General features: G+C 41.5%; 2 protein-coding genes across 2 annotated transcripts in view; both read left to right on the top strand.

The window, feature by feature from the left end:
• Nucleotides 1–108, top strand: part of LOC131902551 (galanin-like peptide) — a 7,475-nt gene extending 7,367 nt beyond the window's left edge. The window contains exon 3 of the mRNA XM_059253578.1: nucleotides 100–108. Within this exon, the coding sequence (XP_059109561.1) occupies nucleotides 100–108 (9 nt within the window). The remainder of the gene's footprint in view (nucleotides 1–99) is intronic.
• Nucleotides 109–1,010: 902 nt separating this feature from the next.
• LOC131926454 (gastrula zinc finger protein XlCGF49.1-like) lies at nucleotides 1,011–1,780 on the top strand. The gene is given in 1 exon segment (XM_059281936.1): nucleotides 1,011–1,780. A coding segment is annotated over 1 exon segment (642 nt). The 5' UTR covers nucleotides 1,011–1,033; the 3' UTR covers nucleotides 1,676–1,780.
• The last annotated feature ends 14,607 nt before the right edge of the window (nucleotides 1,781–16,387 follow it).

Here is a 16,387-nt window from a genome sequence, read left to right as displayed (position 1 = left end):
TACCGATGGCTGTGAGCCTCCTTGTGGGTGCTGAGACTCAAACCCAGGTCCTCTGCAAAGCAGCTGGTGTTCTTAACCTCTGAGCTGTCCCTCCTCTAGCCTCATTAGCCCCAAATCTTAATAGTACCAAGATGAGAGGCATTTTGTCTTTAGAGTTGAGGGCAGAGAAGATCGTGCATAGAGAATTAAAATAGCAACCAGTATGAGGTGCTGAGATGTGGTGGCTTCTCATTCATGACAGACTTACAAGTCAGAGGAGAGAATTGGTGTATGTGGGGTATGGGAGTGGGTCATGGAAGTGTGAACATCCTACAACTCGCGGAGAAAGTGAGTGGCCCAAATGAAGTAGAGACAGGTGTCTATGTTCCACCTGTCCCCTGAACAAACTCATCCATAATTCTTCACTGTCCCCTGTGAAGAAAGAGGAAGTTTTGCTGGATACAGTTCCTGAGAGCAGAGAACAGGATGACCCAAGACCTGAGCAGAGCCTGGGGAGTGACTCAGTGCAGGACAGGGAGGAGGTCTCTGTGTTGACACCTCAGGACCCTCAGCCCACACACGGTTTTGGTGAGTTTAGGTGGGAACTGACTGGGGACTTACTATAACTTGCCTACTCTCTTCTGTGTGGGAGGAAGCTGACCACCCACTCCCACCCCCTCTGTCACTAGCCTTCCAGAGCATTCTACAGGCTGAGCTCTCAGGCTTGGGATGTTGATGGGATGTCCCCAGCCAACATCAGAGTTTAAATATAATGAGTCTGGTATGATTGGGATGATCTTTAATAAGTGTTGTGTGTCTTAGTGGGGAAAGGCACTGGCCCTCCAGCTGACTGCATGTGATCCATCTCAGGACCCTCATGGTGACAGGAGAGAACCAACCTAAAAGTTGTCCTCTGACCTCCACATTCTTAGGGTGCCACCCCCCTCCATAATCAAGTAAATAAAACAATCCATTTTTGAGAGGGACTCTCATGTTTTAAATGTTGTATGTGGATATTCTTCCATCAGATTCTGTCAGAGAAAAGGATGTGAAGATGCCCCAGGAATATACAAATATAGATGCTGTCACACCGTTCACCCATGTTCTGGAAAGAAGAGATTTAGCTGCACACACAGATCTTCAGAGTCTCTCTGGTTCCAGTGGAGACAAGGTTCCCACTTGTCAGGTGGACAAGACAGAAGATGGGCAGCTAGGGCTTGCTACCCTATGACCTGTAGAGTCTGTTGATTGTCTCCCCGGCCAGGCTCAGTTTGTGTGCAGTGAATGCAAGAAGAGCTTCCTGTACAGGTCTCAGTTCATCATCCACCAGAGATCACACACAGGAGAGAGACCCTTTGAGTGCAGCGTGTGCAACAAGGGGTTTGTGCAATCCTCAGACCTTCGGGTCCACAAGCGCATCCACAGGGGTGAAAAGCCTTATGTGTGCAGCATCTGCAGCAAGGGGTTTGCCCACAAGTCCACCCTTCTGGGTCACCTTAGGATCCACACAAAGGAGAAGCCTTATGAGTGTGAGCAGTGTGGGAAATGCTTCAACCACAAGGGCAACCTCAATGTCCATCTCAGCATCCACAGCGACTCAAAACCTCACAGTTGTAAGGAGTGTGACAAGGCCTTCAGACAGCAGGGGACTCTGAAAAGACACATGAAAATCCATTCAAGAATGGCATCCTTGTGAGTCTGTATCCAGATTGAAGTCTTTTCCTAGAGACACTGTTGCTAGGTTACCCTTGTTACGTGGCAACACCCTGGGAGCACTTAAAGAGATGCCTCATCCCTTGAAGGTCTGAGGACAATTGTGTTTCACTATGCCCCACTGAGTGAGTGTCTGTTTGTTTGAGATAGGATCTCACTATGTATCTGCCTGTCTTAAAACTTATTATGTATATCAGGCTAGCTTGAAACTCAAAAGATCTCCTTACCTATGTATGTAGTCCAGATTGGCCATGAACTTGTGACTGGACTCATACCTCTGCTCAGAGTGTTGAGATGTCCCTGTTGAAAGGCTTTTGTTATATTTTATTTTTACTTGGTGCTGTTATTCTCAAGTTGTAAATATTGAGTCACAAAATGGGAGTGATGTTTGTCTCCTCATAAACTGTAAAATGTGATTTTCCAATAAATTACTTGCTACCTGTCCAAAGACAACACTTTCACAGTTGTGTGTATTTCCCCATTACCATTATCATTTATACATTTTTTATTTTTCCAGAGAGGGTTTCTCTGTGTAAAAGACCTGGCTGTCCTGGAACTCACATTGTAGACCAGACTGATCTGGAACTCAGATTCCCAACCTTCTCTGCCTCCCAAATGCTGGGATTAAAGGTGTTGGCCAACACTGCCTGCCTTTCACAGGTCTTTAAATATTTATGGGTGCTAGGCCTGCACAGGATGTGTGGCTGGTACCTGAGGGGCTCAGAAAAGAGTGCTGCATCTCCTGAGACTGGAGTTTCTGAGTGTTGGGAGCCCTTATGTGGGTGCTGGGATCCAAACCCACCCGGGTCTTCTGAAAGAGCAGCCAGTGCTCTTAACCACTGAGCCATCTTTCCAGCCCCTGCTCACATATTTAAAGAGGTTCACTTTCAAACGTGCACTGGTCAAATTGTTCAAGGCATTTACCCACAAACCCTGTGGGGCGTTTACCCACCACCCCCACAGTTCCCCAGAGTTTTCTTGAGTGTGAGCAGCAGGAAATATTAGATAGAAGGATTTATTGCGGAGATAAACAGATAGAAAATAAAGGATAGCCTCGAGAGGGCCTGGAACCTTTTCCAACGGGCCCGACTGTCTCTGCCCCAGGGTTTTTATAGAGATGCCAAGGGGTAAAGCAAAAGACCTCCTCCCCCAGCATGGCCAAGTGCAGACCATTTCAGACACCTGCACTCAGGCCCGTGGTCCTAATCATCCTCTATGCGGACCTGCTGGGTAAAGCCACGAGGAACCTGAGAATGGGCTCCCACAGGTCCCCCTTTCTTAATATATAAAAAAATAACTATTAATGGCTTACAGCAATCTCCAAGCTGTTACACCTCCCAGTATGGGAGTAGAGGATGATAAAGATGGCATTTCTCTTTTGAATTAGGTCCAAGGTGACTACAGCAGTCTTAGCTGCCTCAAGCCCTTTCTAAACTAAAAACTCTTAAGGCGATTACAAACTTAAAGAATCCCTTAGCTTCATCATTACCATTAACAGGTTAACATAAATATTGCTATACATAGTCACAACTCTCTCAATCTTACAATTCAAAGCAAACTCTTAACAGAATCATTGGAATTAGCATATATGGTGCTATATATAGTGAACAATTTTCTCCGTCTTACAACTTTAACTCAATCATTTGAATTTTCTTGCTAACAGAACATAGGAAAAACTTCGATGTATTCACAACAAACTTAAATATTTCCTTAACTCCACAAAACCAGGGTGCATTAATACCAATAGGTTTCTGCAAACATAATTCAATCTCATAACTCCTCCTTTTCTTTATAATTTTTTAAACAAAATCTCAAACCTAGTTAAAGGAACCCAAACTTATACAATTCCTACAAACCCATATTGAAAAGCAATATTTTCAATCTAACCATTAACACTTTGAAAACTTTTAGCAAAACATCCAAAAGCAGTTTCTTAATAAAACTCTTTACACTTTAAATGTAGTCTCTTAGTATACCCCATTTGCATTTCTTACTAGCAAAATATGACATTAATCCACTCAAACAAGAAAATATTTAATTTTAAATAGACTAAGGAATATTAACTCTCCCTTTTTTTTTTATAATTTTTTAGGCAAAATCAAGCCTAGTTAGAAAACCCAAACTTTTCCATTTAAACAGTTCCATTTGTAACACAAAACCAGTTCTGTATGTAATTCCATTTTTACATAAACAGTTCCACAAAACAATTGCATTTAACACAGAATACATGAATCACCAGCATATATGCATACACAAAACTGCATGAGTTAAGGTAGAATCAATAAATTTATTCATTTAAACAGTTCCATTGTTAACCCAATTCCAGAAAACAGTTCCTAGGTCATTACTATAAGTAAACTCAAAATTGTCCCATTGCAATGAAATCTCTATTGTTCATTTCATTTCTTAAGTCCCAAAATTCAAAAGATAAATTCTGGTACTAGCCTTCCAAATATGAAGAAATCCATAACCAAAATCTTTGTAGTTTTATCTCATTTTAAGTTCAAAAAGTTCAAACAAGAAATAAATTCTGGTATCAGGCTTTCACTTCCAAATATGAAGAGACGTTTTACAACCAAAACTTTTTGCAGTTAACAATTTTAGTTCAAACAAGCGTCTCTGCAACTTTTATTCTCAAGCCAGAGACCCTTTTAGTTATAGTAATATTTTAAACTGCACCATTTTTGCTGTTAGCTCAGGTTTTTCTGTGTTGCGTTGATTTTTCCATGGATCTCAGCTGCCTTGTTGTGCCGGTTCTGGCATCCGCCATTCTTAGCTTCTTAGCGGTTTCTGGAACTTTTGAAAACCGCTCAGACTGCCTGCTTTGCAGTCTGCTAGGACACTAACTTCTGTATCTCAGGTTCTTTCACCATATACATTAAGAATAGACTCACACTTAACATTTACACTTTTTTACAAACTCACATATAACATTTTTTGCAAAGCATTTAGACTCACATTCAACATTTACATGTTTCTACAAACTCATAACATTAACATCTACTTATTTATACTCCTTAAGGAAACTATGGAACTACTTTAGCAAATATATTTCTTATTACTTCTTATATATTTCTTATATTCATTCCATCTTTTCTTATTTAAACTTACATTTATAACTAGCATCTTTAATTCTTACAAGCTTGTTACTATGTCTTAAGACTACCTTAGATACTTCTTGCAAGCTTACATTCTTTTTTTTTTTAAATATTTTCCTTATTTATTATGTATACATTGTTTTCTGCCTGCATGTATCCCTGCAGGCTAGAAGAGGGCACCAGATCTCATTATAGATGGTTGTGAGCCACCATGTGGGTGCTGGGAATTGAACTCAGGACCTCTGGAAGAGCACCAGCCAGTGCTCTTAACCTCTGAGCCATCTCTCCAGCCCCGCAAGCTTACATTCTTAAAGGAACTCTATAGATCTATTTTACAAACTTATATAGGGCTACTATTAGCATATATTTAACTTAGCAAACACCTAAAGATTTCTTAACACTGATTTAACAAGACAGAATTTCTACAAACTCACATATCTTATTTTCATCTTTTTCTACTTCTTACTCTTAATTATTATCACTATCTCTATTAGAAAGATTCTCTTAACTAGATAGGAAGTATGTACATCATTTCTAAAGTTTAGAGTTTATAGTCAGCTTTCTTATAAAGCACTGGGATTTAGTGAGTGTTGTTGTTATGGAATTGTGATAGTTATTGCTAGGGGACTATAACCTTCTCGGGACGAAGCCACACTCCAAAGTTGCCAGTTCTCTCAGCCGTTCTGGAACCGGCAGAGATGCACTGTCAGCGGTAGACAGTTTTTAACTAGAGGCTGTCCCTTCACCCAAATTCATAATAGTTGCCCTAAGTGCTTCAATTCAGACAAATGTTTCTATTACAGCAGTACTTTTGGTTTGTTCTACTGAAAAACTTCACTTCACCCTGAGGGTGAAATTACCGTATTTAGCTGCTGTAAAGCTCTTTGCCAAATACTGCACAGCTATTAGGTAATATAAAGTATTTTTCTAAAGGAGTTAGTAAAGCCAAAAGCGGCACAGCTCCGAACTCTAGTTCCTCACTGTTTGCATTAACCAGTAACAAAACCTCAGAAACACTAATCGAGCCACTTTTATTCTGGTTCCTTTACAGGAACGTCATTGGAGCTGACCTTTCATAGTTCCACGCTCCTTACCAGATGCTCTGGTAACCACCGAGCTTCATTCCTCTTGTGAAAAAACACAAACATGTCCTCGACCTCATATTAAAACAGGATCGGGACCCTTCCATAATCCCGAGCAGGGATTTTTCCATTTCACTTGAGCAAAAGTCGCTTGGGTGCCACTGTGCCAAAATCTGCAGCAGACTGCTCATGGACATCCATATTCAAAAAGTTCAGAACAAAAAGAGCATGATTTAATGCATTATGTGGTTATTGAGGGTAAATTTCTTCCTCTTATTTTTACTTTTTGAAGTTGTATTTTAAGACTGCTATGAGCCCTTCCTACAATACCTTGTACCTGAAGATAATACGGAACCTGCTTTATGTACGATTTCCCATTGGGCATGAAATTGTTGAAGTGCATTACTACTGTATCCAGAACCATTATCAGTTATAATTTTTGGTATACTCATACAAAACACTTCAAGCAGTGCATAGTTACATGTTTTGTAGCTTCCCCAGGTTGTGCACTAGCCATTAAAAATCCTGAATAAGTGTCAATGGTCACATGTACATATCTTAATTTGCCAAATTCTACAACATGAGTAACATCCATTTGCCATAGATGATTAGGAAGAAGACCTTTAGGGTTTGCCCCTAAGTGAGGGACAGGAAAATATTTTGGACATATCCCACATCATTTAACTATTTGACCAGCTGTTTCTTTGGTAAGATTGAATTGCTTTCTTAAGCTTTTGCTATTTTGATGATGAAGAGCATGTGACTGTTGAGCCATTTCCACTTGGGATAATGCTACTATCTTTGTTAGCTTATCAGCCATTGCATTACCCTCAGCTAAAGGACCAGGAAGATTGGAGTGAGCTCTAATATGGCCCACAATGCATGGCAGCTTTCTTTTGTGAATAGAGTCTTGAATTTGTTGAAACATTAACTTGATTGTTGTTAGTTCCAATATTTTCACCCAAACTGTTACTATTGAAAGGAATCAAGAACATAGATGTTCTTTCATGAAACATAATCATTAGCTTACTTTGAGAAAAAGCATTTTCAGGATTTAGTATTTTCACTTCATTAGCTTTAACTCCTGATGTTATCATTATTAGCAGCTGTAATATTTAGCATTGATTTCTTATAAGGAACTTTCAGGTGAAGCAACTATTTTTTTTTAAATTTCTTTTTTTTTATTTTTTTTATTTTGCAATACAGTTCAGTTCTACATATCAGCCACAGATTCCCTTGTTCTCCCCCCTCCCCTCCCTCACCTTCCCCCCAGCCCGCCCCCCATTCCCATCTCCTCCAGGGCAAAGCCTTCCCCACAGACTGAGATCAACCTGGTGGACTCAGTCCAGGTAGGTCCAGTCCCCTCCTCCCAGGCCGAGCCAAGGGACCCTGCATAGGCCCCAGGTTTCAAACAGCCGACTCATGCAGTGAGCACAGGACCCGGTGCCACTGCCTGGATGCCTCCCAAACAGATCAGGCCAATCAACTGTCTCACCCACTCAGAGGGCCTGATCCAGTTGGTGACCCCTCAGCCATTGGTTCATATTTCATGTGTTTCCGTTTGTTTGGCTATTTGTCTCTGTGCTTTATCCGACCTTGGTCTCAACAATTCTCGCTCATATAAACCCTCCTCATTCTCGTTAATTGGACTCCCAGAGATCCACCTGGGGCCTAGTCATGGATCTCTGCATCCAGATCCCTCAGTAGTTGGATGAGGTTTCTAGCATGACAATTAGGGTGTTTGGCCATCCCATCACCAGAGTAGGTCAGTTCGGACTGTCTCTCGACCATTGCCAGCAGTCTGTTGTGGGGGTATCTTTGTGGATTTCTGTGGGCCTCTCTAGCACTTTGTTTCTTCCTATTCTCATGTGGTCTTCATTTACCATGGTCTCCTATTCCTTGTTCTCCCTCTCTGTTGTTGATCCAGCTGGGATCTCCCACTCACCCAAGCTCTCTTTCCCTCGACCCTCGCCCTTCACTACCCCCACTCATGTCCAGGCTGTTCATGTAGATCTCATTCCATTTCTCTGTCATTGGGCGATCCCTGTGTCTTTCTTGGGGTCCTGTTTTTCAGGTAGCCTGCCTGGTGATGTGAGTAGCAGTCCAGTCATCCTTGTTCCACATCTAGTATCTTGTTATGAGTGAGTACATACCATGTTTGTCTTTCTGAGTCTGGGATACCTCACTCAGGATGATTTTTTCTAGATCCATCCATTTGTCTGCAAACCTCATGATGTCATTGTTTTTCTCTGCTGAGTAGTATTCCATTGTGTATATGTACCACATTTTGTTTATCCATTCTTCAGTTGAAGGGCATCTAGGTTGTTTCCATGTTCTGGCTATTACAAACAATGCTGATATGAACATAGCTGAACAAGTGCTCTTGTGTTGTGATTGAGCATTCCTTGGGTATACGCCCAAGAGTGGTATAGCTGGATCTTGGGGGAGATGGATTCCCAATTTTCTAAGAAATCGCCATATTGATTTCCAAAGTGGTTGTACAAGCTTGCATTCCCACCAGCAGTGGAGGAGAGTTCCTCTAGCTCCACATCCTCTCCAGCATAAGGTGTCTTCAGTGTTTTTGATCTTAGCCATTCTGACAGGCGTAAGGTGGTATCTCAGAGTTGTTTTGATTTGCATTTCCCTGATGATTAGGGATGTTGAGCAATTCCTTAAATGTCTTTCAGCCATTTGAGTTTCCTCTGTTGAGAATTCTCTGTTTAGTTCTATAGCCCATTTCTTAGTTGGACTGTTGGGCATTTTGATGTCTAATTTCTTGAGTTCCTTATATATTCTGGATATCAGTCCTCTGTCAGATGTGGGATTGGTGAAGATCTTTTCCCATTCTGTAGGCTGTCGCTTTGCTTTGTTGACCGTATCCTTTGCCCTACAAAAGCTTCTCAGTTTCAAGAGGTCCCATTGATTGATTGTTTCTCTCAGTGTCTGTGCTACTGGTGTTCTATTTAGAAAGTGGTCTCCTATGCCAATGCGTTCAAGACTACTTCCTACTTTCTCTTCTAGCAGGTTCAGAGTAGCTGGATTTATGTTGAGGTCCTTGATCCACTTCGACTTAAGTTTTGTGCACGGTGATAGATATGGATCTATTTGCAGCCTTCTACATGTTGATATCCAGTTTTGCCAGCACCATTTGTTGAAGATGCTTTCTTTTTTCCATTGTGCACTTTTGGCTTCTTTGTCAAAAATTATTTGTTCATAGGTGTGCGGATTAATGTCAGGGTCTTCAATTCGATTCCATTGGTCCACATGTCGGTTTTTATGCCAGTACCAAGCTGTTTTTATTACTGTAGCTCTATAGTACAGCTTGAAGTCAGGGATCGTGATGCCTCCAGAGGTTGTTTTATTGTACAGGATTCTTTTGGCTATCCTGGGTTTTTTGTTTTTCCATATGAAGTTGAGTATTATTCTTTCCAGGTTTGTGAAGAATTGTGTTGGTATTTTGATGGGGATTGCATTGAATCTGTAGATTGCTTTTGGTAAGATTGCCATTTTTACTATGTTAGTTCTGCCTATCCATGAGCATGGGAGATCTTTCCATTTTCTGACATCTTCTTCAATTTCTTTTTTCAGGGACTTAAAGTTCTTGTCATATAGGTCCTTCACTTGCTTGGTTAGTGTTACCCTAAGGTATTTTATGTCACTTGTGGCTATAGTAAAGGGTGATGTATCTCTGATTTCCTTCTCCGCTTTTTTGTCCATTGTATATAGGAGGGCTACTGATTTTTTTGAGTTGATCTTGTATCCTGCTATGTTGCTGAAGGTGTTTATAAGCTGTATCAGTTCCTTGGTGGAATCTTTGGGGTTGCTCAAGTATACTATCATGTCATCTGCAAATAGGGAAAGCTTGACTTCTTCCTTTCCAATTTGTATCCCCTTAATCTCCTTATGTTGTCTTATTGCTCTGGCTAGAACTTCAAGTACTATATTGAATAAGTATGGGGAGAGCGGACAGCCTTGCCTCGTTCCTGATTTTAGTGGAATTGCTTTGAGTTTCTCTCCATTTAATTTGATGTTGGCTGTTGGCTTGCTGTAAATTGCCTTTATTATGTTTAGGTATGTTCCCTGTATTCCTGATCGCTCCAAGACCTTTATCATGAAGGGGTGCTGGATTTTGTCAAATGCCTTTTCAGCATCTAGTGAGATGATCATGTGTTTTTTTTCTTTGAGTTTGTTTATATGGTGTATCACATTGACAGACTTTCGTATGTTGAACCATCCTTGCATCCCTGGAATGAATCCTACTTGATCATGGTGGATAATTGTTTTGATGTGGTCTTGGAGTCTGTTGAAGCAACTATTTTTTAAAGACAGCCTTTCTGAAGTTTGTTTCCAGTCTATAAAGCAGTCATTTCTTTTTTGATTTCCTGTTTCCTGGTCTCCCTCATTCCATTTGCAAAGTAATCATTCATTGCCCGCTGTTTGTTCAAAAGACAAATAACTTTATGAAGAAACTTATGGGAAAATATCTAAAACAATGTTCAGTGTATAAACTGCTTTCTCTTGCCTTCTTAGGGATTTTAAAGTGGCTTATTTGCTTATGAAGATCGTTTTTTTCATCCAACTACTGTAAAAATTTGCACAGCTATTAGAGTAAATAAGCCATTTTACCAAAGCAGCCCCAAACCGTGAAGCTCCTAGTTCCGTATCCTTTCAATTTTTCATTGGAACTGACATTTAACAAACTTAGACGATTTTCCTCCTCCTTATTCTTTTGAAAGATGCATTTTAAGTTTACTGTGAACGTATTTTCAAGCGGACAGAAGTGTTTCAGGGCAATGTCGCCATCTTTAGCGGAAAAATTACCTTTCTCAGAATGCATTTCCCTTATACCAGTCCTTTGTAGCAAACTAGCTTTCAGACTTTATTTCTCATAGTTCTTTTCGGGTCTGAGAGTCCACTGGTTCTCTTTGCTGGACTTGCTTACAATTTCTTGTCCGGGAGGTTTGAACCAACTTTTTTGCTTTTGCAATGGGAGATTTGAACAAGTGTTTTACATTTTCAGCTACGGGACATTGAGAGATTTCTATTCTCTCCTCAGCTGGCTTCAACAGGTGTCTCTCCTTCATTTGCCACTGGCCCCAGGTCAGAAGCACACCTGCCTCTTTAGTTCGGCATTGAGGCTGACATTCCTGATAGCAACTTTCCTCAGGGCTTGTGTTTGCCTTAGCCAGTCAGTGAAAAAACACAAACATTTACAACAGAGCTTTTCAATAACTTCATCAAAGACATTTTCTCCCATTGATAGATCATCGTATTTTGCTTGTTCCTCCCCTCGCCCCCAGATGCAGAACTTCAGGTCTCTGCGGCTTTGTACCTCTGCTAGCTGCCTTTAGAGGTAGGGGCTTTCCCCCACCCCCAAATCTGCCTCAAACACTAGCAGCTTTATCAGGTTCTGCATTTTCTGGAGAGGAATCTGTCCCTTCTCCATTTCTTCAGAGTGTCAATTCCCAGTTGGTCTCAGTAAATTCCCTCTACCCCAGAAACAGTTTCTGACATTACAGTGGTGCCTTTCCCTGCTCCTGAAGGTAGGGGCTTTTTATCCGTTTCTGTTTTGGGGTCTGTGGAGTTTGTGTTCTTAAATCAAGCTTCTGCTTTTCTAACAGGGGAGGTTTTTGCCATCTCTAAACTCCCATTAGGACAGGTGTTTTGCTTCATCAGGCCTTCACCTGACCCAGTCCCCCAGTGGGTTGAGTTTGTTTGTCCCTGTGCTCAAGGACAGAGCTTATGCCAGAGGCAATCACCTCTTAGGGCTACACTCCCTCATCTCATGGGAGTCAGTTGAAACAAAGCTTTTCTCAAAAAGATGCTTTCTCTGACAGAAAAGAAAGCTTTACTACTGGATAGTTCTGTTCTGCCCTGGCTGGACTCTTTCCCCAGACAGCATTCTTGACTCAACTGACCAACTGCAGACACAGTTCAGCTTTACTGCTTTCCCAGAAAGGTCCTTTCTCGGATGGGAAAGCTTTTCTCAGACTTCTTTTTGCAGCTGTGGACCTACCAACCCGGGACTTGTAGGAAAGCATACAACTGTGCTGTTCCCACTGGCTTTAGCTTTGTTTGTTCATTAGCAATCTTGCCCTGGGTCCTGCACATTCCTGCCTCAGCTCTGTGCTCCAGGAAGTTTAACTACAGGAACCCTAGTATCCCCGAAATGCATTTCAACTCAGACACTGGCCAGTCACTTCTGGGTTTTTGGTCAGAATGGAGGATACCATGCTAACAGTTTGCATTGCTTCAGGGGATCTTTGCATTAGGATTAGGAGCACCTTTTCATCCTGAAATGCTCACTCAGAAACTAAACCCTTGATGCCTCAGCTGGGCTGTAACTGAAAAGCTTGACACTTTTGCTTTTCCCAGTAAAGTTCCCTGCCCTATTGGGCTCTCTGTAGCTCTTCAACCACACTCTCAAGTGTTTCCCTCAAGGGACTTTGACCCACTGCCTTTTACTGGTTTGAAAAGACAGAGCTTAGAAGGTTTTTAGGAACTCCATCCCTGCCTCCTGCATTGCAGGGAGGATTTTTAAAGCTTGAAAGAAAGAACTTAGAGAGGCTTTGCTGTCTTAAGAAGTTTGTTGTTTTCCCTTAGAGCTAATTACAGGTGATTCCCATATTAATATCTTCAGGTGATTCTAATTTTTGTCCTTCTGAGAGAGAAAGTTAAAGTAGTTTAAGTTTTTTGTTTGTTTTTTTTTTAAAGAGAGCTTTTAGTTAAAGATTAAGGCTTTATAGAGTGATTTCCCCCCCAAATTTTCCAAGAAAAGCTTTTAGTTTAAGAGGAAGTTTTTTTTTTCCCAAGAGAAAAAGACCAACTTTTTCCATAACTTCTGAACTTTAAACTTTTTGGCTTTTTACACCCCCATTTTTGCCTTAGGGAGAAATCACTTTCTCCTGCTGCTTGGACTTAGCATTTCAGCTGACCCCAGGTCAAAAGCTTCCATAGGAAACTTTTTCTTCCCCATAAGCTCAAAGAAGAGCTTTTTTACTACCCGTAAAGCTCATAGAAAGATTTTTCCCCCAGTTTGCATTCAAAGCCCCTAAAGTTAGAAAATCGAAGAGTTTTTCTGTGTAGTTGCCTTACTTATTTTCTTCTACAAGGTCTTACGCTTCTAAGTTTTTCCTACTCTATTTTACTACCCTATACCTTATACTTATTTTTCACAGATAGAAATTGAGAAAGGGATAGAAGATAGAAAATTTTGACAGGAGAATTTTGCACTGCAGCATTGAACATCTTTGCAGTCTTTTTCCTTTTCTCTCAAGGATAAAACCCCTGCCCCTCAATTATATATATATTCCGCAACACCAGGCATGTCGCCTTTTCACTGGCAGGGCTGACTCACACTTTTGCCAAAAACTCTGTAATAAAACTATTATTTTCCGCCGGGCGGTGGTGGCGCACGCCTTTAATCCCAGCACTTGGGAGGCAGAGCCAGGCGGATCTCTGTGAGTTCGAGGCCAGCCTGGACTACCAAGTGAGTTCCAGGAAAAGGCGCAAAGCTACATAGAGAACCCCTGTCTCGAAAAACCAAAAAAAAAAAAAAAATATTATTTTCCTTTGTCTATAGTCCCTGTTCCTTCGTCTGTAGCCCCCCTTTTTGTCTGTAGCCCCCTTTTTGTCTGTAGCCCCCTTTTTGTCTTTAGCCCCCCTTTTTGGTCCCTAGCCCCCCTTTCTGGTCCTTAGTCCCCCCTTCTTTGTCTTTAGCCACCCCCTCCCTTTTTTCTTTAGGCCCTGTTCATGGTGCCATTCTGCAGGGCATTTACCCACCAACCCCACAGTTTCCAGAATTCCCCTGAGTTTTCTTGAGTGCGAGCAGCAGGAAATATTAAATAGAAGAATTTAGATTGTGGAGATAAACACATAGAAAATAAGGATAGCCTCGAGAGGGCCTGGAACCTATTCCAAAAAGCCATGACTGTCTCTGCCCCAGGGTATTTATAAAGAGGCCAATGGGGTGGAGCAAAAGACCTCCCCCCCATCACAGCCAAGTGCAGACCATCTCAGACATCTGCACTCAGGGCCCTGGTCCGAATCATCCTCTCTGAGAACCTGCTGGGTAAAGCCACAAGGAATCTGAAAATGGGCTCCCACAAAATTGTCCTTAAATGTTAAGCAAGTCAGTTTACTCTAAATTCAAAACAAATGTGTCAGAACTCTGAGAGAATTTTGGGTATCCCTTGACTAACACCATACAGCTTCCAAACTCTGCCCACACTTCATTGTTATTCAATATTGAATCACTGACTTACACAATATGATACCTTTCCAAAATGAATAATAATAATAAATGTTTCCCAAACCTGCAAGGTACACAAGCACTCTGTTCTGGTTTCCTTAAAAAGTATTTCGTATTTGTGTACATCATTGATGTATGGGTGTATGTGGGGGCCAAAGGACAATTTGTAGGAGATGGTTCAATCCCGACACCTTGTTTGTTCCCAGGATGGAACTCAGCTCATCAGACTTGGCAGCAGGCGCCTTTACCCTCTGAGATATCCTGCCAACCCTCCTTTTTTATACAGGATAGGTTGATGCTAAATCAGTCAGTCAATCTAGGATGAGCAAAGCTTTAAGAGAAGGTGGAAACATCACCAGGATTCACTCATGTTAGCAATGGCTTCCTGTTTTCCAAGGGTTTTGGAACAAAAATGCTAAGACTTGTCAATTCTAGGTTGTTGAAGAGTATTATTTTAAGGTGTTTACATTTGTTTATATTGCATTTGTTTAACTCTGTGAAGCTGTGTTACTGTGCCTGTCTAAAACACCTGATGGTCTAATAAAGAACTGAGCAAGGCAGGAGAAAGGATAGGCAGGGCTGGCAGGCAGAGAGAATACATATAAGGAGAAATCTTTGAGGAAAAAGGAGAAGTAGTCAGAGAAGGAGGAGGACTCCAGGGGCCAGCCACCTAGCTACACAGCAAGCAAAAGAATAAGAAACAAAGAAAAAAATATGGAATAGAGAAAGATATAAGCCCAGAGGCATAAGATTAGTGGGATAATTTGAAGTTAATGGAAGCTGTCTAGACATAAGCCAAACTAAGGCCAGACTTTTATAATTAAGAATAAGACTCTGTGTGTGTTTTATTTGGGAGCTGGATGGCAGGCCCCCCAAAACAGGAAAAACAATTAACAACACTAGACATAGCACCAATGGGCAGTAATCGGCCAAGTGCTGAGAAGTTCTTACTGCAATACGGCTACCCTTCCTTTCCTGACAACATTCTTTTGTGACACGGGCTCTATGTCTCTCTGTTCCTGTCTGTCTGTCTCTTCTTTTTTGTCTTTCTCATGCACTATCCTTTTTAAAAATCTCAGAGATACAGGAGCTGGAGAGGTGGCTCTGTGGTTAAGAGCACTGGCTGCTCTTCCAGAAGATCCAGGTTCAGTTCTCAGCACCCACTTAGTTGCTGAACACCCACTGTAACTCCAGTCCTAGGGGGCCTGACACCCTCTTCTGACCTGGAGCACAGGGCATGCATGTGGTGCACAGATATACACATGGGCAAAACCCTCATATACATAAAGACTTTGAAGACCATTACAAATCTCAGAGATACAGGAGCTGGAGAGATGGCTCAGTGGTTAAGAACACCTGCTGCTCTTCCACAGGACCCACACCTACATGGTGGCTCACAACCACCTGTAACTCCATTTTAAAGGGATCAGGGACCTTTTGGCCCTTATGGACTCTGCAATCATGTGTATTACACAGACGTACATGGAGGCAAACCATCCGTATATACAAAATAAAAACAGATAGTGAAATAAAATGTGACATTACAATGAACTGGTTTTCAATTGTATCCTCCCTTTTTGGTTTATCATCATCATCATCATCATCATCATCATTGGCACTGTCATTGTCATCATCATCATCCTCATCATCACCATTGTCATCATCATCGTCATCACTCTGAGATGGGATCTCATGCAGGCCAGGCTGGTCTCAAACTTGCCAGGTAGTCCACAACACTTTGAACATCTAAGCCTCCTGCTTCCATCTGCTAAGTGCCAGGATCACAACCCTCTGTTAGCATGCCTAGCTAAAGTACAAAGAAATGTTTCTTTTCTTTTCTTTTCTTTTCTTTTCTTTTTTTTTTTTGTGGGAGCTGAGGACCGAACCCAGGGCCTTGGGCTTGCTAGGCAAGTGCTCTACCACTGAGCTAAATCCACAACCCCGAAATGTTTCTTAGTATTGAAAGAAAGAAAAGCACCCATCATAGTGCTCTATTTATGTATTTTCTGTTCTTCCAGTTCAACACTCTCACTGGACACTAATAAAATAAACAAATAATCTTAAAAGATGATTTAAATATGTTTTAAAAAAGAAAAAGAATGCAATTAGTCAGAATATATTGCAGGAATGTTCTATGATAACCCACCTTCCCCAAAGAGTCCCCACATTCCTCTTAGTCCTCTTATGCCATCTTTTCCATGTCTGCATGTGGCTGTGTGCACCTGAGTGCAGGTGCCCTTGGAGGCCAGAGCTGTTGGCTTCCC

The sequence above is a fragment of the Peromyscus eremicus genome, chromosome 1 (genome assembly GCF_949786415.1).
Source record: "Peromyscus eremicus chromosome 1, PerEre_H2_v1, whole genome shotgun sequence".
In the NCBI taxonomy this organism is placed as follows: Eukaryota; Metazoa; Chordata; class Mammalia; order Rodentia; family Cricetidae; genus Peromyscus; species Peromyscus eremicus.
Note: the sequence above shows the minus strand (reverse complement) of the source record. Positions and strands in the feature narration are given on the sequence as shown.